This window comes from Microtus ochrogaster, chromosome 4 (assembly GCF_000317375.1).
Source record: "Microtus ochrogaster isolate Prairie Vole_2 chromosome 4, MicOch1.0, whole genome shotgun sequence".
Classification (NCBI taxonomy): Eukaryota; Metazoa; Chordata; class Mammalia; order Rodentia; family Cricetidae; genus Microtus; species Microtus ochrogaster.
In genome coordinates this window covers 80,155,324-80,179,843 of record NC_022011.1, presented here as the reverse complement: position 1 = coordinate 80,179,843, position 24,520 = coordinate 80,155,324, and the positions used below count along the sequence as shown (strand labels likewise).

The following is a 24,520-nucleotide window of genomic DNA, read 5'->3' as shown; positions in this document are numbered from 1 at the left end:
ATCTGTTGATTTCATTGGTTAAGGAATAAAGAAACTGCCTAGGCCCCTTGATAGGCCAACCCTTAGGTGGGTGGAGTAAACAGAACAGAAGGCTGGGAGAAAGAAGCTGAGTGAGTGAGTAGCCATGGTTCCCCCACTCCAGGCAGATGCAGGTTAAGATCATTCCTGGTAAGCCGGCTCGTGGGCTACATAAATTAATAGAAATGGGTTAGATTAATATGTAAGAGCTAGCCAATAAGAGGCTGGAACTAATGGGGCCAGGCAGTGTTTAAAAGAATACAGTTTCCGTGTAATTATTTGAGGGCATAAGCTAAGCTTGCCATGTAGGCGGCCAGGTGCCAGGGATGCAGCCCCGCTGCTCTTATTTCAACACCACCACGCTCTCACTGCCTCTCAAAGTACTCATGGAATCTGAGTGATCACTCAAAGAGTCTAAATGGTTCTTGGTCCTCAGCAATGAGGGAATCCAGCTTAGAGGTATCTTAAGGGATAATCAACAAACTACTGGAGTGGTGTGGTGGTTTGAATGAGGATGCCCCACATAGACTCTTACACTTGCAAGTTTGGTTCCCACTTTGGTGACCTGGGAAAGATTAGCAGGTGTAACCTTGTTGGAGTAGGTATGTCACTGGAGGTGGGCTCTGAGGTTTCAAAAACCCATTCCAGGCCCAGTCTTTCTATCTATCTATCTATCTATCTATCTATCTATCTATCTATCTATCTATCTATCTATCTATCATCTATCTATATCGCTGTATCTCTCTTCCTCTCTGCCTCTCTGCCTGTGGCCAAACTTCCTGCCATGGTGGTCATGGGCACACCCTCCAAAACTGTAAGCAAGCCCCCAATTAAATTATTTCTTTTAAAAGTTGCCTTAGTCATGGTGTCTCTTCATAGCAATAGCAACCTTAATTAAGAAATGTAGTAAATAAGTTCAGCAAAGAATTCACAAACCAGAGAGAAAAGGATCCTAGGAAGGAAAAAAAAGAGGTAGAGGTAGAAAAAAATGTGCATAAGAGGAAAAGATGGAAAGAGGCAAGAGGAAGAGGACAAGACAGAGGCACAGGGGATGAAGGGGACAAGTTTACTTTTAATTGAAGATATAGATATGGAAGATAATTTGGATACATCACACATCAGTGGAATAATCCCAAATACCTCTTGTTGAAGCCCGGCCATTTTCTGGATCTAGGGCCTCAATAAACCTCATAAGAGTTTGTCACAATTCAGTTGGTTTATCTGGGAGAAACACAGCAGTGAGCTGATAGCTATGGGCTGGACAGTTTTCTAAATTAGTCACCAATCAGCTTCAGGGACTTGAATTGAGACAGAAGCATGGTACAAGAAAAGTGGGAGTTCCAGTTTATGTGGTAAAAACACAGCTGGGTGGGTGAGATTGCGTCCTTTTGCTGGACACTTCCAGTGGTCCATAGACACTAAAGTGTTCTCAACCATCCTATGTCAGCCGCACTCCATCCGAATGACTTCAGAGTGTGAACATTTACCACGAACCCCTGCAAAGGCTGCAGTACGCTTCCTGTCTAGAGAGCTGTCAGCTCTGGGCCAGCCTTCAGGCAGGAAGCACGTGATAGCTGCATGGGCAACCACATCTGTACACAGCACCACTGAGGACACTTGGGAATTATGATCAGAATCAAAAGGGAGGATGCCAGAAGTTTAGTGAGCATCCCTCCGAGGGACACAAATCTCTTGTCATTCTTGGGTCCCCTAACTCCTGTCCCTCTCACCGGTCCAGCGTAGTGTTGAATGCCAAAGCAGAGCTCCACTCCTTTGGGCCTCCAGAAGAACTTGCACCGTAGGTTATCTTCAAATTTATCTGTGTTCAGAGAAGAGGAGACTGGAGTGCTCATCTCTAAGTGGAACATCTATATCTCACACACACACACACACACACACACACACACACACACACTCACACGCCAAGGCTCAGGGATTATCACAGAAGCGGTGGAAAGAGAGAGCGCAGATTTCTGTAGTGAAAACAGTATTTGCTGGACATGACGGTACAGATGCACACATGAGCCCACCATAGCTCTGACATGCAGTCTGTAACTATGTCTCTGTCACAGCTCACAAGGCCTGCCCAAGATTAAACCAACCCCAAGTCTCAGCATGGGGGTGTTGCAAAGAAGTCACTTGTTTGCCCTGGCCACCCAGAACCAAAATAATCACAAAGAAACCATATTATTTAAATTACTGTTTGGCCCATTAGCTCTAGCTTTTTATTGGCTAACTCTTACATATAAATTTAACCCATCGCCATTAATCTGTTTATCGCCACATGGCAGTGGCTTACCAGGTAAAGTCCTGGTGTCTGTCTCTCTGACTCCACCCTTCCTTCTCCCAGCATTCAGTTAGTTTTCCTTGCCTAGCTAAGTTCTGCCCTGCTATAAGTTCAATGCAGTTCTTTATTAATCAAATGGTAACCACAGCATACAGAGAAGAATCCCACACCAATGGGGAGGGACCCAGGAAGTTCCACTTTTAGGTGAGAAGCCATTGGCAATTGGCAGCTGCCAGAGGGAGGAAGAGCCAGTTTTCTTCAGGGATGCAGGCCCTGAGAAGCTACCATGATCCCAGAGGTGGCCCCACAGTCATGCATATATAGATCTAAATGGACTCGGCTCGGGGCATTAGAGCGGAGCGGGTTGCTTGAGCACATGGAGTTGAAAAGGGAAGGCGATGGGAGAGTGGAATAAGGAAAGAACAGGAGGGGAAGAGATGGGGATAGATTTGATCTAAACACACCAAATGCACATATGAATATTAACAAAATATTTTTAAATTAGACTTACACAGGATTTTCATGCTAGAGAGTCACAGTGGAATTGTTTGCTCTTTCAAACACAAATCTGCTCCTCTAGCCAGAGACACCTAATAGGGGCTTGCAGACCAGCCCCAAGTAGCCCCACTCAGATGGGCGGGTCCCATGTTGCCTTCCTTTAGCTGTTAATATGTCACTCTAGGAAATTCTAAGTATGGACACCCGAGACCACCTCAGACCCTGCCAAGGCGCTTTGAAACCATGCAGATAGGGTAGGAGGGCAGATAGCTCCAGGTTAACTTCATCTGGACAATGTGCAGGTAAGAGAAAACTAGTGGTGCCGACAGCTTCAACACTTGGAACTGAGACTCTCATACTTCCATTGAGGAAGGAACTTGAAAATTTCTACACTCCCCCACAAACAACTTTTACATTATTGTGGACCTGACTGAGAGCTCAGTATGAGGAACTGCGCTAGGTACTGAAGGAAGACAAGGGACTGGGGCCCAAGGGTGTCTCACATCACAATACAGGTAAAAAAACAAAGTTCATTTAAACTGAAGGGATTATGCAGGATGGGGACGAGGCCTAATGTGGGCAAGGTAGAGAAATTGGATATGGACTGGCAAGATGGTTCAGTCAGTAAAGGTACTTGCCACCAAGCCCGATAACCCAAGTTCAAACACAAGGTAGAGGGAAAGGACAAACTCCTGCAAGTTGTCCTCTGACTGTCTCCTACACATGAGACAGATAGAGGGATGGATGGATGGATGGATGGATGGATGGATGGATGGATGGATGGATGGATGGATGGATGGATGGGTGGATGGATGGATAGGTGGATGGATGGATGAACGGATGGATAGATGGATGAACGGATGGATGGATGAATAGATGGATGGATGGATGGATGGACAGACAGACAGACGGATGGGTGGATGGATGGACGGATGGACGGACGGATGAATGGATGAATAGACGGATGGATGGATGGACAGATGGACAGACGGACGGGTGGACGGATGGATGGATGGATGAATATATAGATGGATGGATGGACAGACAGACGGATGGATGGATGGATGGATGGACAGATGGATGGATGGACGAATGGAAGGATGGATACATAGGTAGATAGAAAGGAAGATAGATAAGTAGACGGATATGAAAAATAGAGGACTTCAGATGCTAGAAAAGGTACATATCTCTATCCAGAAGTGATGGAGGAAGGTCATTGGTTAATTAAATAAAGAAGCTGCTTGCCCTGATAGGTTAAAACATAGGTGGGAGGAGTAAACAGAGCAGAATGCTGGGAGGAAGAGGAAGTGAGCTCAGAGACTCAACAGCTCTCCTCTCGGGGGCAGACGCCTCAGAGAGACATGATGCTCCACTCTTGCAGGCAGAGGCAAGAGCTCTGCTCTCTGAGACACACGCGATGAAGCTCCGACCCAGGATGGACGTAGGCTAGACTCTCCCTGGTAAGCCACCTTGTGGCTTACAGCAGATTATTAGAGATGGGCTAGTCCAGGTGCGAGAGTTAGCCTAGAAGAGGCTAGATAGAAATGGCCAAGCAGTGATTAAATGAATACAGTGTCCGTGTAATTATTTCGGGGCATAAGCGAGCCTTGTAGGCAGCATGGTGCTGGGGACGCAGCCCCACCGCTCTTATTACTACACAGAAGATACTGGTAACCTAAGAAGAGGTGGCTTTAGAAAGACTAAACCAGCAGGAATGTCTACAGAAAAGGGAACATTGTACAACCTGGGACTAGAGGTAGATAGGAGCCCCAGTGAAGACATGACACGAGTCTGCAACGAGGATATGAAGGACCACTTCTTAGCCTTTGGGCTAAGATAACGTGTAAAAGGGAGAACTCGGGCAGAGGAAGGTATAAGATGATATAAGCATAAGGAAATAATATTATTATATTATAATATTATAGGATGGGGAGAGCATAGAAATGGTGATAGATTTAAGTTGTAAATTCTACCAGTACATTTAAAATTTTTTTAATTTAAATCTATTTGTATTTGTGTGTGTATGCATGTTCCTGCTTGTTTGTATGTGCACTATCTACATGCAGGTGCCAGAGGAAGCCAGAAGATGGTGTTGGAACCTCTGTGAGTGGAGTTAAGGGTTGTAACTTCCCAGCACGAGTGATGAGAACTGAATCCATGTTCAGTAAGAACAGCAGGTCCTCTTAACCTCTGAGCCACCTCTCCAGTCCCCCAAGATCTATATTTTTATAACCCACTAAGTGTCCAAAGTGAGACAGAGACACTCCTTCTTAAAACTTAAAACACATCCACCTTGTTGTCTTGTGCCAACTCCACTCACAATCTGTGTACCTTTTCCCTGAGCAGTACCTACCGACCAAGGTCTGGTCTGTCGCCTGGGGAAACTGACTTTCCTCATCCAGAAGGGCAAGAAGGCCCAATGGTTTTTGGAGGAACATGTCCAGGAGCGGGCGATTGTCCTCATACTGCACAGGGGCAGCATCAATGCCTTCGTTCTGGTACTCCATCTGGAGGGAAACAGACCGTGACTCCATGGCCTGAAACCGGCCTCCATACCACCATCACAGTTTAGTCTGGACTTCCTGGGTCAGGTGGAATTGCCCCGTGAGGCAATGTACCTTTCCATGGAAATCGGGACCTTTTTTATTTTCCCCAGACTAAATTTACACTGTTTGTTTTGACAGGACTGTCTCTCCATTGGTGTTTCTGTAGCCTTGACGACCAGGTTTGGCTTCAGATTGTGGACAGCCGGGCAATCCTCCCCGGGCGCCCCGCCCCGTTACTCTTAGCTTCTGCTTCAACCACTACCTGCTCGAGAGCAAACACGTGCTGATTGAAGTAGAACTGGATCTGCTCGTTGGCGATATTTATGCAGAGCTGTTCAAAGGAATTCCTCTGGAAATCCTCAAAGCCAAAAATGTCCAAGATGCCCACGTTCATCCTGTCCTCGGCACTGCTGCAAGAGAGAGAGAGAACATGTCAGGAGAAGTTGCACCCCGTTACATTTTATCTCAAAATAAGGAGTGTATAAGTTCATACTCCACCAACATGTAACCTCGGCATTCGGGAGGCTAAGGGCTGTCAGGAGTTCGAAGTCACCCTGGCTACAGAGCAGGACTCTACCTTAGTATATATCATCGGGCACGAACCTGGTTTACCTAGCTCCCCGCCAAGCCTCCCCCTGCAGTGGCTCCATCCCCCATTCTCCTCTCAGGAATAAATGCTTCAACTCTCCTGGCTCCCACTTGCCATATGTTTTTATCTGGCTGCAGGAGTGTATTGACGCGATTCACAATCCAGCTAAAGAGTCTCCCATAGAGGGCCTTAGACATGGCGTCCCTGACGTCTGCAGCCCTGTCCACAGTGTTGGCTCGGACAATGGTCTCGCCTCGGGTGACCACACAGTAGGACGTGAGAGCCTCCTGGAGCTCTTCAGGGCTGATGCAGAGTACACAGGCAGCTGGAAAAAAAAGAGTAAATACAATCTTAAACATGAAGCCACATATTTACACAGCCCGTGCCAGCACCTACAGCATCCAGGCTGTGCCAGGCTCCATTCAAAGGGCTTCATGGTCCAGACAAGCAAGGTTCCTAACTTCAAGAAGCATCCGGACTGTACAGCACAACTCCCAACTGTTCTGAATGTTCTCCACAAGTATTTAGCAAGTAAAGGTGGGGAATCTAAGGAGGGAGAGATCTTTTATCAAATAAATTGGAAGATTAGACAGTCACAAACACATTGGGTAGGAATGACCTTAAGTAGAGTGCTATAGCTTAAAACAAAAAGAGCTTTTGTTTTTTATTTTTTATTTTATTTTATTTTATTTTTTGAGACAGGGTTTCTCTGTGACTTTGGAGCCTGTCCTGGAACTAGCTCCTGTAGACTAGGCTGACCTCGATCCTCCTGGATCCATCTGCCTCTGCCTCCTGAGTGCTGGGATTAAAGGCATGCACCACCACCGCCTGGCTTAGAGGGGGTTGTTTTTATTAATTAATTTTTTTCATTTATTTTACATACTAACCACAGTTTCCTTTCCCTCCACTCCTCCTGTTCCCCTAACACACACCTCCCATCTACCCCCCATCCACTTCTTCACCTCCATCAGAAAGGGGAAGGCCTCCATGGTTGTCAACATGGCACAGCAAATTGAGGCAGAACCAAGCTTCTACCCTGCATCAAAGCTGAGTGAGGCAACCCAGCATGAGGAGTAGGTTCCAGAGCCAGTTCTAGCTCCAACAAAAGGCCCTGCTCCCACTGCTGGGCACCCAACAAGCAGACCAAGCTACACAACTGTCATACATATGCAGAGAGCCTAGGTAGGTCCCATGCAGGCTCCCAAAAAGGTTTTTTTTTAATCAATTATTTTGGAGACAGGGTCTCACTATGTAGCCTAGGCTGGCTTCAGATTCTGCATCCCCAGGCCTCTCCACAAGCTCTGAGATTACAGGTATGCAGCATCATAGTCAGCCACGCGTTTTATAGACATGAAGACTCCTCACCCTTTCTTTGATCATGCTTGCTAGTAGAACTTTCAATATAAGGTGGTGCTGCTTTCTCTACTATGATGCTGAGTTTATGGATTCATAAACCTTTTATTTTTCTTTTTGAAAAGCTGTAAATGATTTTCCAAAGCAGCAAAAGTGGAGACCCATTGTGTAAAGTTTCTTGCCACAGACAGGTTTTCTGCAGAACAACCATCTATCACATAGGGGGTGAATGTTGCTATATCACAGGATGTCCTTCTGGGAAATGCTAGCTACTGGAACCATCTAGAGCTAACAGGAGGATGTTAAAGTGGCATCATATTCTATAGATTCTTGAAAAACTGTGGAAGTAAAAGACGTGAACTTTGATAAGAAAGCATGTAAGCATCAATTACCATTTTCCAAAGCTTCAGGGTTGGGTACCTCGCTTTTATCCGTTTGGTGCTGAGAGGCAATAGCTGCAAACTCAATGTTCCCGATATTCAAAATCCCAGCCAGAATTCTGTACACGGAATGAACCTCCTGGAAAGAGCAGGGAGAGCCGTGATTGGAGGTCATCACTGATCAGAGGGACAAATCATTCGCCCTTTAGTTGAAAATACTACAGTTGTCCATCAAACTCTGTTCTGCCTCTTCCTGCACACACACAGGCTCCCTAACCTTCCTGAAGTTAGAGGTAGCAAGGTCACTAAACATTAACAATGAAACAAGTAGACTATGCCTCCTTGAGTCCCAGGCCCAGGGGAAGAAAGCACTCTTCGTCCATGCTTTCTTTCTCACTGCTGCTGGTGTGGACTCCCGGCCACCTGACCTCAGCCTTGCACTAGACCAGAGAAGAGCCACATGGAATGGAGATGTTCTGTCAGCTGGCATGGTGACCAAGAGAGAAATGACCTTTGTCCTTTGACTCACTTAGCCTTTTGCTCTAATTAATCCCAGCTCCCAACTCAGACATGGAACAAAAGGGATGTTTCCTCACCTCTTTTGGGTACAGTGTTTTATAAAATATCCATGAGGGCACCCTAGAACTTACTAGGGTATCTCAGAGCTACAGGTTGTAATGCCCGATGGGAGAACTTATTTTGAAAGACCCTTGTCTCTAGCTCCTAGCACAAGAATTTCTAAAATTGTCTGGGTGATCAGATCTTTGTTATGGCAGAAGATACCTTTAACCATACCTGTGCTTCTGTTAATAAGTGAATTTTAGTGGGCATCTAGATAAGACTTGCAGTCTGAGAGGCTGGCTGCTCAAGGGAAAACCAATCTTAGAACTTAGTTCCCACCTGATCCCATCAAACTCTAGGGAGGGCTAGGGCTCCAAACTGAGTTAATCACGAACGACCAATAATTAATCAGGTGTGTGTGTGTGTGTGTGTGTGTGTGTGTGTGTGTGTGTGTGTGTATAATATGATGTGGTGTAAACTCTACAGAAACCTGAAACAGCATCAGGGAGCTTCCAAACCGGTGAATCATGTAGGTGCTGGCAGGGTGTTGTGCCCGAGGGTATGAGTCCCTTTCTATGTACTGTCCAATTATTTCTCATTTAGCCATCCCTGGATTGTGACCTTTATAATAAGTCTGCAACCTTAAGTAAAATGAATTCTGTGAACTAGTTATTAGCTATATTACTACTACTGATAATAATAATAATAATTAGAAGTTATACCAACTAATCAAGCTATAGAATAATGTCATGGTCACTTTATAACCAGCTCAGAAGTGTAAGAAGCCTGGGGCTTCCAACTGGTATCTAAAGTGGGTGCTCTTATGGGACTGAGCCTTGAACTTGGGAGGATCTGATACTAACTCTAGATGAGAGATTCAGAATTGTAGGCCATTGAGTTGGTATAAGAGATTAATTGATAGGGACTTTTAGAAAATAATAGTCTCACATATTTGGTGACATAAATTTGAGTAAAATATATCCAGATCATCTAAGTCCTGTTTTCATGTTCAAAGTTGAGCATGTAAGGTAGCATTAATGGATTAAAGATAAGGCGTACTTACAATTTGTTTAAATTTTACGTTTTCTATATGTAAAATAAGGAAACATCTAGTTGGGAATTTTTATGCTAATAAACAAGATACTTCCATAAAACATATTCAAATGGTCTATTTGATTTAATACTATACTTAGCAGCCGAGTAATAGGAACTGTCACCGGACCGTTGATAAATACTGCCCCCCAAACTGAGCCTCCCTGCAGACATTACTCAGTAAAGCCTCAAATCTGAATGTAGGCTGTAACACTGACATCTGCCGGATGCCTGATAACGCTGCAAAGACCAATGAGGACTCAAAGTCGGGCTTCTGCCGTAGATAAGTATTGTTCTTCCAGCTTCTAAATCAAGGGCAAGATGTCATGTTCCAGACTTCGCGAATCCCCATTTAATCACGCCACTTAGAAGTGGCTAAGGAGAACACCTACCAAATGGGATTTTTTTAAAACTTGCCTGGATTTAACATGACAGCCCCTCATTACCGTGATCAATACAGGATGAGCTGCATGCATCAAGCGACTCCCGACAGCGGCAGATCTGAGAGTTTGCAGCCAAGAGCGCAGCGATGAGTTCTGCATCTACCGTGTCTGTATCCAAGGGGTTATCTGAAACTCTCCTCAGTCTAAGGAAAACTGTAGTTCTTCCAGAAAACACACACAGTCCCTACCATACAAGCCAAGGCATCTCCCCATGAAAGGGCTTCAACCACTTCAGCACTGTGATGATGAGCTCCAAAGAAAATGAACACCTGAGACCAAGCTCTTGAGACGAACAACTCACCACACTGCTTCTCTGGCCACGTTCTCTTCAGTGCTATGCCCAGAGGGTCAGCAAATGTGTGAACCTACCTCTGACCAGGGAGCACGTTTAGATTCAAACCCCATGCACTAGAGCTGCTTCCTTAGGTCTCCTTCCTTGGATCAATGAAGGAGTCAGGGATGGTCTCATCCCCTGAGGGTGCTCCCTATGTGGCATCTCTGGGATTGTCTCCTGGCCTGGGGGTGAATGACGTCTTCCTTTCTGACCTAGGAACCTCCACCTACCATAGAGCTCAAATCAAAATACCATAGCCAGCCACGCTAGCGCTCCCAATGCTATGTCTATCATGGAATGGCTCCACCTTCCCCAAAACTTCTTGGTGGAATGGGAAATCTCTTTCACCTTCCTTAACTTGTTTTCTCTTGCCTCATCAGAGCTATGGAGACTTTTCTGGAACCTCTGCCTTCCCTGTGGAGTCTTACAACTCTATTCTTATCTATTTCTAGTCTCTGCCTTTCTATATGATACAATGATCAAACCTCACTCAAATGAGAGTTTTATTAAGAAGGTTTAGCAAGTCCTCCAACTGGGTCATCTCAACAAACCGCTTCTGAGCAGTTCAGGCAGCAGTAGTGGGAGAGGGAAGAACCCTTCTCCACCAAAGCTTTCTTTTCTCAGTTTTTCCCAAGACAAGTATTGCCTAGATGGTGTTCAGGCCAAGTTCAAAGTTAGGAAGGACTTGCTGCTGCTTTGCAGAATCCCCTCTGACCTGGCTCCCGGGCACCTCAGGCCACTGTCACTCTTTAGTGGAAATTTACTTCCTTTCTTTCCTCAGAATCTGATTTTCACCAGTTCTGTCTAAGCACTGGAATCAGGGTCAGCTGGAGATTATAACATATTACTTCCCTCCTTGGCAGCAGCTGATGACATTTAGTGACTTAGGTCAGCGTATCCCACCCTTAAGCCTTTCGGTTGCTATTTTAACATAGAACTCTTCAGAATTGAATCTCTCTTCAGAAGTATCACTTTGATTGGCGATATAGTTTGAAGAAAGTGAAGAAATGTTGCCCTGAACCTAGGTTTTTTTCTGACCTCTGTGTCCTAGCAACAGCAGCACGCAGCCTCTCTATCATCATAGGCAGCATCCAGGGTTTCATGCCCCTTTAAGTCCGACAATTCGCTTACAAAGTATGTTAGGATAAAGCCCGTAGCAGCAGGGTCAGCATTATTTAATATTGAACAGAAACAGCGTGGTTGGGCTCAAGATACCTCAGCTGGGTTTACGGTCGAATCCCCTTGTCCCTCGCACAGAGCCCCCATTATTCCTTCTGCCCGGAATGTTTCTTCATGGAACTCCCAGGGCCAAACATTATTCTGAATGCTTTTGGATGGGGCCTGGAATTAAAATCTAGCCTCTCAAGTCTGCACTAAGGTTTGTGCGCCATAATTTTCTTGTGAGGTTTTGTGGGGGGAAGGGGAGCAAACAAAAATACAAACAAACAAACTTGAGGAGTTCCCACAGGGAACTAGGGACCTTCTAAGAAAGGACCAGAAATATAGTTTTAATTGAATTGGTCAGTTCATTTAAGCTCTGTTGAGAAATGACTGGCAGAAAATCGTTAGAGAATTTCTGTCCCATCAGCATCTGCTGCCTGATTCTATACAACCTAGTCTTCCTGAATTTAGTCATGGTGCCATGACTTTCTAGACGTGACATGGAATGATTATCCAGCGGAGAAGGTTGTCTGCGGAGATAGAGGGGCAGAGAGATAAAACCCATCTTCTCCCTTGCGTTTCCAAAGCTACTAATTAATTTAGGTTGGTTTATTCCCAAATGAATTGATGTGGGACACAGGGAGGAGACACACAGTGACACGCTGTCACTTCCCTGTTACGTGCTGGAGAGAGACACACAGTTTACTGTCACATTCCTGTTATAAACTGGGACGGTATACACAATGACATGCCGTCATACTCCGGTTTTATGCTGGGGAGCTACACCTAGAGACAGATACGTAGTGATGCACTCCACATTTCAGCGGGAGGACACACAGCAGCAGGCCATTATATTCCTGTTGCTCACTGACTGGGCACAAATTAAGAAGTTTTGCCATCTTTCTCATTTTCTTCTTCTCCTATCCATTTACACTGTCATTCTTTCCTTTTAGTGTACCCACCACCCCGTGCCCAGGAATGACCTGCCTCAACGACATATACTCAAATGCTTAACTGCTTCTCTTTCATTTCCTGTTAAACCATCACCATCTGTTTGATGATCAGCAGCCATGCTGGCTAGTTTTTACGTCAACCCCACACAGGCTGGAGTCTTTTTGGAAGAGGGTCCCTCAACTGAGAAAAGGCAGCCACTAGAGTGGCGCGGCCAAGCCAGTAGTGCATTCTCTAGGTTGTTATGTAGAGAAACCCAGTTCACTGCGGGCAGTATTAACCGTAGATGGGTGCTGTAAAAAGGCAGGCTGAACACGCCATGAGGAACAAGCCAGTAGGTGGCCTTCTCTGGTCTCTATGTCAGTTCCTGCCCCCAGCTCCATGCCCTGAGTTCCCTAGACAAACTTTCAACTGAAATAAACCCTTCCCGCCCCTAGCTGCTTTTGGTCATGGTATTTTATTATAGCAATAGAAAATCTAAGTAGGACAGAAGCTTTTTTCTATCAGAATAATATCATTGTGTGTTCTCTTCTGATGCCCAGGCCAATCACATCATAACATTCTATCATCTTTTATTCACTGAAAGCAAACCATCATCTCCCGGACAGGCTCCCTTCGCCATGGGTCCTGTTCCCCTTTAAGGACAGATGTGCCACACTCTGGCATGACCGCGGGCAGGGGCTTGTGCTTTAAACAGCTTCATTTCTGCCTCTGCCATCAGCTCCTCTGATGATGTGACAGTGATAAAAATGAGCTCCATAAGTCAGTCGCCATAAAAACCTTCTAATGATGCAGGAACCTTTTAAATTGCCCTCAAAGGAGCTGGGTGAAGTATATTTCTATTTTTATCTTGACTTTTGGAATATTCCCCTGTCCATTTATGGGACTGAGAGACAAAACAACAACAACAAAATGAGCAGCTATCTAGGAGAAAAATGAAACGTATTATTAGGACTCAAACCAGCTATGCTAGGGAAGAAAAGGACAGGTCAAACTCGCTGGGTTGCAGAAGCAATGCTTTATCCAGAGCAGCTGCCCCAAGGTAAACAGGAAGTTTGTAATCTAATCTCCTAAGATTTAACTCTCCAGCTTTCCTCCTGATCACTCAGCCCCGTGCCAGCAAAGCGAAAGAGCTTGTATGTTCTTACAAAACCAATGGCACGGAGCCCAGAAACTATGAAATAATGTATCACGGAGCCATATTTGATCTTTGAGTCATAAATGCTGTGTCAACCTTAGCGTGTGTCTAATAGAGAAAGTCTCTATGTAGTGTGACGAAAGTGGCCTAAAGCCTACAGTCAGCTACAGTGGGCAAGTATGGCGGGGGAACACGAATGTTAATTAGTTTGTCGTGTGCACAAAGAGCTACTTGCAAAAAATGTATGTCCTCGAGTTTGGGCACAACCTATACATTCCTAAGTGCCTCCTTTCAGAAGCAATATCGACTCAAGATATGGCAGTATGCTTCTGGCATCTGTTATTATAACCAGGCTGAATTTATGACAGTGGTAACAATTGATAGGTGTCCAGTCCTTACTCTCATAATTTATGTTCATTTGGGGCACCTTGTTCCAATTCAGATTCTGATTTGGTCATTGTTGGATGGACCAGAAGGTCCACACTCCAAACGGACTCTCGGGGAATGACGAAGTTTTGGATCTTTACACCACATGTTGAATAGACATGCATTATCTCACAAGGAACATGCATTTGATACGTGTCCAGCAAGTTAGAGCACATGTGCCTTCTCTCCCACCCATCTGCAGACATTTGCATTGTCTTCGTTTCCTTGTCCAGCGTGTACCTTGTTGGTGAACCCGATAATCCTGAAGCAATGCTGGATTGCCTCAAACTGTCTCCGGTAAGACTCCTTGGACGTGATGTCCTTCATGACCCGTCCAGTTTCAGCAGCTATGTATCTGAATAAAGTGGAACATGACCCGACACAGTAAACACTCATTCAACACACAGCACTTTGGGCCAGGGCAGGCAAACCTGGGCTTCTTCGCAAAAGTGTTTCACTAACAGGTTAATGGTGTGGCTGGGAGAAACGGCTGTAACTGAGCTTTCGATCACGCTAACGATGCATGTGCTGAGATGCCGTTCTTGCCCCCCCCCACATAGTTAACTTAACAGAATGAGTTTCCAGTTAAGGAAACAGCTTCATTTACTTCTAGATTTGTCAACGGCTTAACTGAACCCTCATTCAAAATTAACCAGCAGCCTCCTCCCTGCCAGCAGCAAGGGGTCTTCCAATTACACTTACCTAGGAGGCTTTTCCTCAGGAAGTCTGAACTCAGAAAGTTTCTTTTGGTGATAAAGGCCAGCATAAATATAGTAAAATATGTGAAAATTTTTCTCTCCCCTAGGGAAAAAAAACAGAGGAAGAGGTTTTATTTATATCGTAGTCCAGGCTTTCCTGTCCTAAATAATTGATTCCATTTCCTCTTTTGTACAAAATATTATTTTGCAACAAATTTACATATGCAGGCCATTAACTATGTATCATCCCAATTAGAAAACAGCAATAGTGGTAATATTCATAGAGTAGTAATGGCAATGGCGCTTTACTGAACACATGTAGCTTCATTATAAACTCAAGGAATCCAGGATAGTACGCTCTACCAAAAGATAAAACCCCGGCCATTGGCTTGCTTCTTGTGATCCTCCTGCCTCCATCTCCCCAGTACAGGCATTACAAGGTACATGACACCATGCCAAGCTACTTTTATTATTTAAAATAAACTTTATTGTTTGTACTTAAGGTATGTAATATAGCACCGAATATACAAAGATGACTTGAAAAGATTATTCTATTTTAATGGATAAATGAATGCCAATTACTGCAGGAACTACTCTGGATGGCAGAGAAACAGGACCAATAGGGTTCATGGCCTTTTGGAGCATTCCTTCTGGACAGAGTTAGATGGCCACAAATATTATCCCATCTTACTTTTTCTTCATGTGTCACACAGCCTAATAATGTCATCCTCCCAAGTTAGTAAAAGACTTGAATGAATTTTCTTGAATTAGCTATGCGGTGATGTCACATGCCTTTAAACCCAGCTCGGGAGGCAGAGACAGGCGGATCTCTGTGAGTTCAAAGCCAGCCTGATCTACATAGTGAGTTCCAAGACAGGCTCCAAAGCTACAGAGAAACCCTGTCTCAAAAAAAAAGAGAGAGAGAGAGAGAGAGAGAGAGAGAGAGAGAGAGAGAGAGAGAGAGAGAGACTTGAATGAAATGGAGACACGTTATGTCTTTTCAGGTCCTGTCCTTCTCTGGGCACACTCGAGTATCCCATTTCTGGTTCCCCATCTCTGGATGAGGTCGTCTGAAGGTCTGACAAACAGATTTTGAATAAAGAACCTTTGAGAGGCTGGCCTAGTGTAAGACAGCTCTCTGAGTCCTTGTGTGCAGATGTCTGTCTGTTTCCCTTCTGTCTCCAACTGCCCCCAACTCCTGCTCAGGCCTTGGGGCTTTGCCGTGGGTTTATTTCCCTTGACTTGGCATAAGTGATCTCCATTCTCAGCACTATTCTTTATCATAGCCCCCAGATTGTTTCCTTTAAAACCCTCACCCCCAGCTCCCCATTTGCTTTATCTCTTTCTCCCCCCACTCCTGTCTCCATTTTGTTGGTTAACTCCTAAGTGATGCACAGATCTCAGATCAAATGTCTTGAATGCTGGAAACCCATCTTTCCTCTCAGATCCCAGGTGCACTGGCTAGTTTCACATCCACTTGACACCAGACAGAGTCGTTTAGGAAAAGAGAACCTCAGTTGAAAACAAATGCTCCTACCAGATTGTCCCATGGTCCATTTGGTGGGAGAAAGCAGGCTGGGCAAACCATGGGAGCAAACTGGCAAGCAGCACTTCTCCGTGGCTTCTGCATTGGCTCCCCCTCCAGGTGTCTATTCTGTTTGCGTTCCCATCCTAACTCCTTTTGATGCTGGGCGGGCTGGGATGTCAAAGTGTAAACAAAAGCAGTCCTGTCCTCCCCAAGTTGCCTTTGGCCATGATGTCTTATCACAAACGAATGAAACTCCGTTTTCCTCATGAACCCCATGCAACCCCTTTTCCTAAACCAGGTTGTGTGTTCTCCTCTTTGCCCCTTTCATCTTCCTAGCTCTTACTCAGAAGCACTATTGCTTCTGAACACTAGTCACAGCGGCTCTGTTTATTTATTCACAACTGTGAACCTCTCACCCCCGCCCGCACCATTACCCCCCAAACACCCACTCCACACTCTGTGGACACGAGGACTTTGTCTTGTTTACTCTGGGGTTCCCGCAGAGAACACGTTACTGTCATATAGCGGGCATTCAGTATTGAGTGGCTGTAGTCATCAGAACCAGTCAGGAGAAGAGTAGCTAACACTGTCAAAATGCACCACATCACACATGCTTTTGAGTCGTTTTATACAGATGAATCGTCAGTCTTCCCAGCAAACCCATGAGGCCATGGCTGGTAGCATCTCCATTTCCCAAATGAGGCCCAACGTCAGAGTGTCAGACCCAGGGTCAAGCCCAGAGCGACATGCCCTGAATGACCGTTACCAATTACTACCCTGCTTTTCCTAAAACAGAGTGTTATAGTTTAAAAATTGTCCTTCACAGGCTTGTATATTTGAATGCTAGGACCCCAGCTTGGTGCCACCATCTGATAAGGTTATAAAACCCTTAGGCAGTTGAGCCTTGAAGGAGAAAGTACATTACTTGAGGCAGCCTATGAGGTTTGACCATCTGACTAGACTTCCTGTCCTCACTCTCGGCTTCCTGTGTGTCGACGAATGTGATTGGCCAGCCTCATGCTCCTGGCTATAGTCTTTCCCAGACATGATGGCCTATATCCCCATTGGAACTGTGAGATGATGCAAACCCTTAAGGTGTGCGCAAACTAATTATTGTCATACCCTACCTTACACAACCAATTCAAAAGAAACAGACACACCATCCGTAAAGCCTTCCCCAAGTCCTTTGCACTCTCCCCTTAATGCCTTTTAGATAAAAACAAAAACAAAATCCCAAAACACAAAAATAAAAACAAAAACAAACCTACCACCAAAGGCTGGGGATATGACTCTGCTGTTAAGAGCACCAGTTTCTCTTGCAGAGGCTTTGAGTTCGGTTCCCAGGCTGCACATGGCAGCTTACAACCATCTATAACTCCAGTTCCAAGAACCTGATTTTCTCCTCTGGTCTCCTAGAGTAACAGGCACCCATATAGTACACAGACATGCATGCAAGTAAAACACTCATGAACATAAGACAAAACTAAATCTTAAAAAGCAAACGTTAACCACCACTAATCCTTCGTTTAAAACACCGAGGGAGACTAACTAACAAGGTGGAGATGGAACCTTTAAAGCTCCCGAATCCTCCAAGTTTAGATTGGCAAAGCAAAAACCGGTGATAAAACAGAAGTGCACCTACGTGGCCTGCTTTATAACTCTGGACTTTTCAAGGAGGTACTCGGAGATTCTTGCCCCCATCACAGCTCCAGTTGGTGTGAACATCATTTCCAGATACTTTCCAAACCGGCTGGAGTTGTCATTGATGGCCGTGCAGGCATTCCCGAAGGCTTCCACCAGGGAGTTCACTTGGAGGATTTTCTGACGTAAGGTTTGATTGTTGGCCTGGGGTGAGCAGATGGTGGTTAGGAGAAGCTTTCAGAAGCAGCATTCTAATGTCTTGCCAGGCACAACACACACACACACACACACACACACACACACACACACACACACACACGTAGCTCACGTACCTTTTCTAAGGAACTCCACTTTGGGAAAGTTAGTGTCAACCCTGATGAAGGAGTCTCCAGGTACCATGAGTCACAAAGCCAGATTTGGTGGCAGGTATTTTTTTATTGTTGTTATTTTGTTTTTATTATTATATATTCAGTGTTCTGCCTACAGTCTAGAAGAGAGCACTAGAACGAATTACAGATGGTTGTGAGCCACCATGTGGCTGTTGGGAATTGAACTGAGGGCCTCTGGAAGAGCAGCCAGTGCTCTTAACCTCTGAGCCATCTCTCCAGCCCTGGTAGCAGTTTTAAAGTCTGATTGCATTGCATAGGAAAGTCTTGACAGATGTTTCCTGCCTAACAGTTTAGAAAGAATTCCAAATACAGACATCCTCCAACTTTTCCACTCTGCTTTTCAATGCACCTCAGCGATAATAAAGGAGTCCTCAATCCCTTTTCTTAGTCAGCGTGATGCTCTAGAGGCCAAGGATAGGCATCTCCGGGACTAATTTTGCAACCCTTCCTTCCATGTCCTTGTCCAAGCTACCATTTTCCTTTCCTCAAGTTTGCTCAAGGGACTCCATTCGCCGTTTTCCTAATCGCCACAGCGGCTCTGACTCAGCGTCAACTCACTTCTCCCACTGAACAGCTCGATGTTTCTATTACACGGAAACACACAAAACAATTGATTTGCCCTCAATGTAGTAACTCCGTGTTGGTTTTATTTTTCTCACAACATGAAGTAAGGACAGCATGCTGGCATCTTAAGAGCCTAGCTATCAGGAGGCAACACACAAAGACGGGTGTTCTTATGTGACTCCCGATTTTAAAAAAAAGACTTTAATACTCCCATCTGCTATAAAACGTACAGTTGGTTCTGCCGGGCCTTCAAACCACCATGCAGAATTCGGTTGGCCCTTACCTTTCCCAGGAAAGTCAGATGCTGAACGATGAGGTGGGTGCTTTCTGTCTTCCCCGATCCACTTTCTCCACTGATGACGATGCACTGATACAGAAAACACAGTCAGGGAGGAATCCAACCAATCACCACACAGAAACAACCTGCACATTTGGCTGTGGTTTTTCCACACAACATACCCCACTATACTCCTCCATGTCTCACTGAACAATCATTCTATCCTGGGACTCTTTCCAGTATATGATGAGCTGGGACAGCTGCTTGTCATTGTAAAGTTTAGATATAGCATTGTCTGATGGTGCCATTGTTAACTGATCCTTGTGGGTTGTGTGGTCAATTCTTGTTATAAACTATATTGCAACGAATCATCATATACACAGGTCATTGTATCTACATTCAGGTTTATCTGCTGAATAAATTCCAAGTGGGCAACATTCGATCAAAAAGTAAAAATATTTGTAAAATAGCTACTACTGGTTTGCTTGGCTTGGGACCATAGCAGCTCTCTAGTTCACTAGAGAACCATTTATCTTTACTGGCATATTAGAAAGGGTACAGAGCCCAGAGACAGCTACGTGGGAGACATGAACGGGGCATGTGGAGTTGAGGCTGGCACCCAGGATGCAGTCTGCTGACTTGCAGCCTCACCACACAGAGCATGGATTTGTGCCAATCTGATAGGTTAGAAGCAGGTACTCAATGCTCTTTGAATCTGTACCTCTTTTATTATGAGTGAGGTCAAATGCTTGCCACACGCTTAAGGTCAACACTATTTTCTTTTTGTCCTCATCTCTACTGCCTGTTTTTACTGTGTTGTTGGCTGTGTTCTTTTTATCACTTCCTGGAGCTCTTCCTGTGCAAAGGAAATCAGTGATGAGGGAGAATAAAAGTGACATAGTTGGCCTTTGTCCTTGGATCCTGGCAAACAGCTTCTTGGAATTTCCTAACTGATGGAGTGATGAGAGCATCTTCTGCTCTAACCGCACCTCTGCTGTGCACGAGGTGGCTCCAAGTGGGAGCCAGACTACTTCACATGGGGATGGGCAATGAGAAAGAACAGATAGTTGGGCAGGGGATGGGAACTTTCAGACCCCACCCCCCATCTTCCAGAAAGGAAAAGAGGTTGCGAATTGAGCTCAATAAAAACTTTTAATGAAAAGAACTATTTTATTTTATTATTTAAAATATTCTATGAGCATCTATTCCTTGCACATAATGTTGGGTTTCACAAAGGTAATTTCTTCAAGTACATCATAGACTTTGACTATATTCATCTCGGTCTTATTCCCTGAATTATAAAAACTGTTTTTAATGATTTGTTTATTTTTATTGTTTATGCATTGGTGTTTTGCCTGCATGTGTGTCTATGTGAGGGCATTGAATTCCCTGGAACTGCAGCTACAGACAATTGTGAACCACCATGTGGGTGCTGGGAATTGAACTTGGGTCCTCTGAAAGAGCAGTCAGTGTTCTTAACTGTTGAGCCTCCGAGTTATAAAATATCTTAAACAAATGAGATTCAGTGAGTTTAGGGACTGTTGAATTGAAGGTCCTGGGAGAGAGTGTTCAGGTGAAAGGCAGGATCCTACACGCCCCCACCCCTCCCTCCACCTGTTCCACGCATGTCTCCCACATGGTTGCCCTGGTTTGTACCTGATATGCCAGTCAAGACAAATTTAGTGTTCTCCTTAATTCTTTGAGTTGTCCTACTGAATTAGCCAGGCTGAGAGGGGATTATTGGAACCCTTGAACTTGTCCTTGGCTTGGCAGGAGTGTGAGGCTCCTGGGTACTCCATTTGTGGCCGGCATCTGACATGTGGGCATTTTTGTTGAAATTAACCTATAACCTGCGGTGTCTGTGCTAACTCCAGAGTGTCAGGATTGCCCTAAATTGTAGAATATCCTGGAAAAAAACCATTTAGTGTTGGAAAACACACAATTCAATGTCAGAAACAGAATGAGGAGGGCAGCATGACAAATAAAAAATAAAAAAAAATAAACCTTCCAATAGGCAAGGATTTTAACTTGAAATTCATGCTGCTCTGTCCACTTCTTTCCTCTCTGGCAAATCTGTGAACAGCTTTTAAATCCCCATAGTAATGCAGAGAAGGTCATCTCTAATGTCAGCAGACCTCTCTTCTGTGAATTTTGTAGTGCAGTGGTTTGAGTGAGAAATGTCCCTTAAAGTTTAGGGCATTTGAACACTCGGTCCCTAGCTCGTGGCCCTGTTCCGGAGGTTTTGGAGGCATCGCCTTGCTGGAGGGGTGTTGTCACTAGGGAGCTCTGAGAGTGAAAGTGTTCTGCCTGCTTCTAGTTTGTTCTCTGCTCTGCGTTTGCAGTTGGAGGCGAGCACTCTCCGATGCTGCTCCAGCACCCTGCTTGCTTGCTGTCATATTTTCCCACCGTGACAAATAAACTCTTCCTTCCGGAAGTTGTCTTCGCCATGGTGTTTTCTTCCAGCAACAGAAGAATAACTAATACACACTGCTAATAATTTTGTCTACCCTCCCCAGACCCAAAAGGTTAGATGTCTTTGGTCTCTGGAAATACATACATAGTAAGCTCTCATAAATATTCTTGAAAAATTAGGTTCCCTCTATTTGTTTACAGAAGACAGAAATACAGGAACATAAACCTAGCAAAATGAGGTGGAGTGAAAGGCAGGATAAGCCATGCTGTGAATTAGAAGTCTGGACAATTAAAATTTATGGGTTAAGTTTATGTTTAACTAACACTGAGCTTAAAGTTTGTCAGTCTTAACCCTGGCCCATCAAATTTCCCAGCAACTAGACGATAAAAGGCCAGGTGTCTAGGGAGTGCAGTATTTCACATACAGGGGCCTAGTCATGAAGTTCCTGAGATGTTAATAGGAGGGAATTTCATTTATGCTATTATATATCCCATTTTTATTACAGCCACTGCATGTAACCAGGTTGCGGCTGCCCTATGTTCTCATTATGTCCATATTAGAAATGTCTTTATTGCATTTCACAAGAGAAAATGAGTGTTCCCTGTGTGTTATGAATCTCAAAAGGGTTTTGTCTTTCTCAGGCTTGCAGGGCCCCTGTGCAGCAATTCCATTTCCCTTTTCCTCGGGCTAGCCTCCGCAACCTCAGGTCCCATTTCCTCAGGCTAGCCTCCACAACCTCAGATCCAAACAGAAATGGGCAGACAGACCATGTTTCACCTCGTGAGCTGGCAGACGAGGAAGGTGAGTCCTTACCTGGTCTTTGTTGAAAGTGACCAAACACTGATAAGCATTGTCTGCTGATGCAAATATGTGAGGAGGATTCGAGGCTCGCTTCACCCCGTGATAAAGCCTGGAAAACTGGAGGGAAAATGCAGCTCATTTAAAGGGCCCTTCACGCGCTCCCTGGACCATCTAAGGCTTTAATTACCTATTACCCCAAAGAACAAGGGTTTTCACTGCTTCTGAAAGACTTGGGGATCTACAGGCCTATATTCTGACCCCTGTTCTCTGTTACTGGCTACACAAGCTCAGATAAGGGGAATTGACTGCCCTGCTCTGCTTCTTCCTCTTCTGAAGAAGCCATAGTATTTACAGCTTTATGGTCTCATCGGGTGAGAAGAAGTGACCCAACCCAGTGCTTGGCATGTAACAAGCATTCAATAATTAACTTTTATTGCTGCTTGCTTTAAGAAGTTTCTCCCAAAGATAAATATTCCATTCATGTTAGATTATTGTCTACGGTTTGGGATATTAGCTCCATGATGGGCAATGGATCTCACAGCTGTAATACTACTTTATTTTGCTTGCATGTTTGATTTTCTTTTTCCAGTGCCAGGGTTTGAACCCAGGGCTGTTGCGGGAGGTCCTTCCACTCCTCCAGCCTATAGCCGCTGAGATACCAGCGCATTGGGGCGTGGTCTCTCTCCCTTTAAAAAAGTGGCCACTTCCCTCTCTTCTCTCTCTTCACTTCCTGCTCCGCCGGCGACTAGGCTCCCTTCCTGGTTGCACAGAGGGCTGAAAGTTTTTTCCCCTTTAAATAAATACCACCCTATTAATCATAATTCCAAACTGCTGTGGCATTGTTTGTGACTTACGCCTTCACAGGGCAATGGACAGGCTGAGCAACTGCTCTACCACTGAGCTACATCCCTAGCCCAGCCTTGTGAATTTTCATTACCCATCAAAGATCAAAACGTGCTTTTAAACCTCCTCACCTGTGGAGAGTATATGCTTAGATTCTGGAAGGGGTTTAAGGCGATTAGAATATCACCCACATAGGTGTAGATCAGCGCATCTGCATACCGCTTCTCCAGCCAGTAGATGATTGTGTCCTAGGAAGAGGACACAGCCTTGAGAAACATCATCAGTCAAGGCAGAGATGCTGAGAGCGGCAATGAACCCCTTACACACTTTAGTCTAAAAAGATGAAGACAACCTGTTCAAATCTTAACACTCTTATAATTCTAAGTCTGTGAAAGGGTGACAGAGGCCTTGAAAAGATGCCATACGAATGTGCTGAAATGATTAAGAGTTGCTGACAGGCATCGAGATAGCCAACCTCTTAAGATGTCACTTGTTGCTGGGTTGGGGGCAGACTTTGTCCAATCAGAAGGTTCTAGTTATAATTAAATTTAACTGTATACATAACAGATCCCCCAGGTTCTGGGACCCGAACTGGGGGCATCTGGAAAAGCAGCAATCACTCTTGCTATTACCAGCTGAGCCGTCTTGCCAGCCCTAGTAATTTCATTTCTCAAAAGTTACACTTCAAGTCTTGATTGTGGAACTTTGGGATTGAACCGTGCTGTTATACGTTAGTGACTGAAGGGCTGGCGCTGAGGGTCCCCAGCAGTAGACTCTACAGATGCAGGTTCAACTTAACTAACAGCCCAAGCAAAGGTAAGTACTCTGAATGAGGAATTATCTTAGTTTTCAGATTTCAAACGTGAACTACAATAACGCCACCATCTCTGTGAAGGAAACATCTCCTTATGAAGAACAAACAACTTTCTTCAGGGTAAAGTGCAATATCTTTTTTTTGAATTAAATAGAAAATAAATTTAGGTTGGTGAGCTTCATTGGTCAGGCCTATGACAGAGGGGGCTTTACTAGAGAATTTTTTTCTTCATCATTCCAAAACTTATATACAAGCACACAGAGGATCGTAGTCACCGAATGGAATGTTCCTTAAGCGTCACTGCATGGTTAACCACACAGTTTTTGAATGACTTCAGAAAGCTGTCCAGAGAAGGGGCAGGCCCTGTGTGAACACAGACCATCCATGAGAGCAGTCTACCATGTATTCGGTACCTCATCCAGGAGAGAAGTCTACCACGTATTCAGTACCTCATCCAGGACCTCCAGATTGACCAAGTCGTCCTCCAGGCAGTGTCTGTCAGCATCCTCCACTCGATAGGCTCTTCTGGTATGCATCCTTTCGTGCCTGGAAACATGCATGCTGCAGAAGAAGGCGGGCGGTGAGGGCGGCTCGCTTGGGAACCCATCCCACGACCCATTCAGCGACCTCAGTGTCAGTGAGAGCAAAGCCCATCTAGACGCCACCCTCTGTCTGTGACGCCAGGGGGTGGGGGGGAGTCTCTCTTCCACCACCTCCACCAGAGTAAAGAGCTTTACCAAGTGGAGCCACCAAACATACTTTTTTTTTTTTTTTT

At 44.9% G+C, this 24,520-nt stretch overlaps 1 protein-coding gene across 1 annotated transcript in view; it reads right to left on the bottom strand.

Moving 5' to 3' along the window:
* Myo3b (myosin IIIB) overlaps positions 1-24,520 on the bottom strand; it is a 273,440-nt gene that overhangs the window by 126,069 nt on the left and 122,851 nt on the right. Inside the window, exons 9-20 of the mRNA XM_005346535.2 lie at positions 24,195-24,291; positions 23,063-23,179; positions 22,101-22,205; positions 18,881-18,964; positions 17,646-17,848; positions 14,480-14,578; positions 14,018-14,132; positions 7,684-7,810; positions 6,053-6,263; positions 5,612-5,759; positions 5,157-5,310; positions 1,749-1,837 (exon numbers count right to left, since the gene is read on the bottom strand). Coding sequence (XP_005346592.1) covers positions 1,749-1,837; positions 5,157-5,310; positions 5,612-5,759; positions 6,053-6,263; positions 7,684-7,810; positions 14,018-14,132; positions 14,480-14,578; positions 17,646-17,848; positions 18,881-18,964; positions 22,101-22,205; positions 23,063-23,179; positions 24,195-24,291 — 1,549 coding nt within the window. The remainder of the gene's footprint in view (positions 1-1,748; positions 1,838-5,156; positions 5,311-5,611; positions 5,760-6,052; positions 6,264-7,683; positions 7,811-14,017; positions 14,133-14,479; positions 14,579-17,645; positions 17,849-18,880; positions 18,965-22,100; positions 22,206-23,062; positions 23,180-24,194; positions 24,292-24,520) is intronic.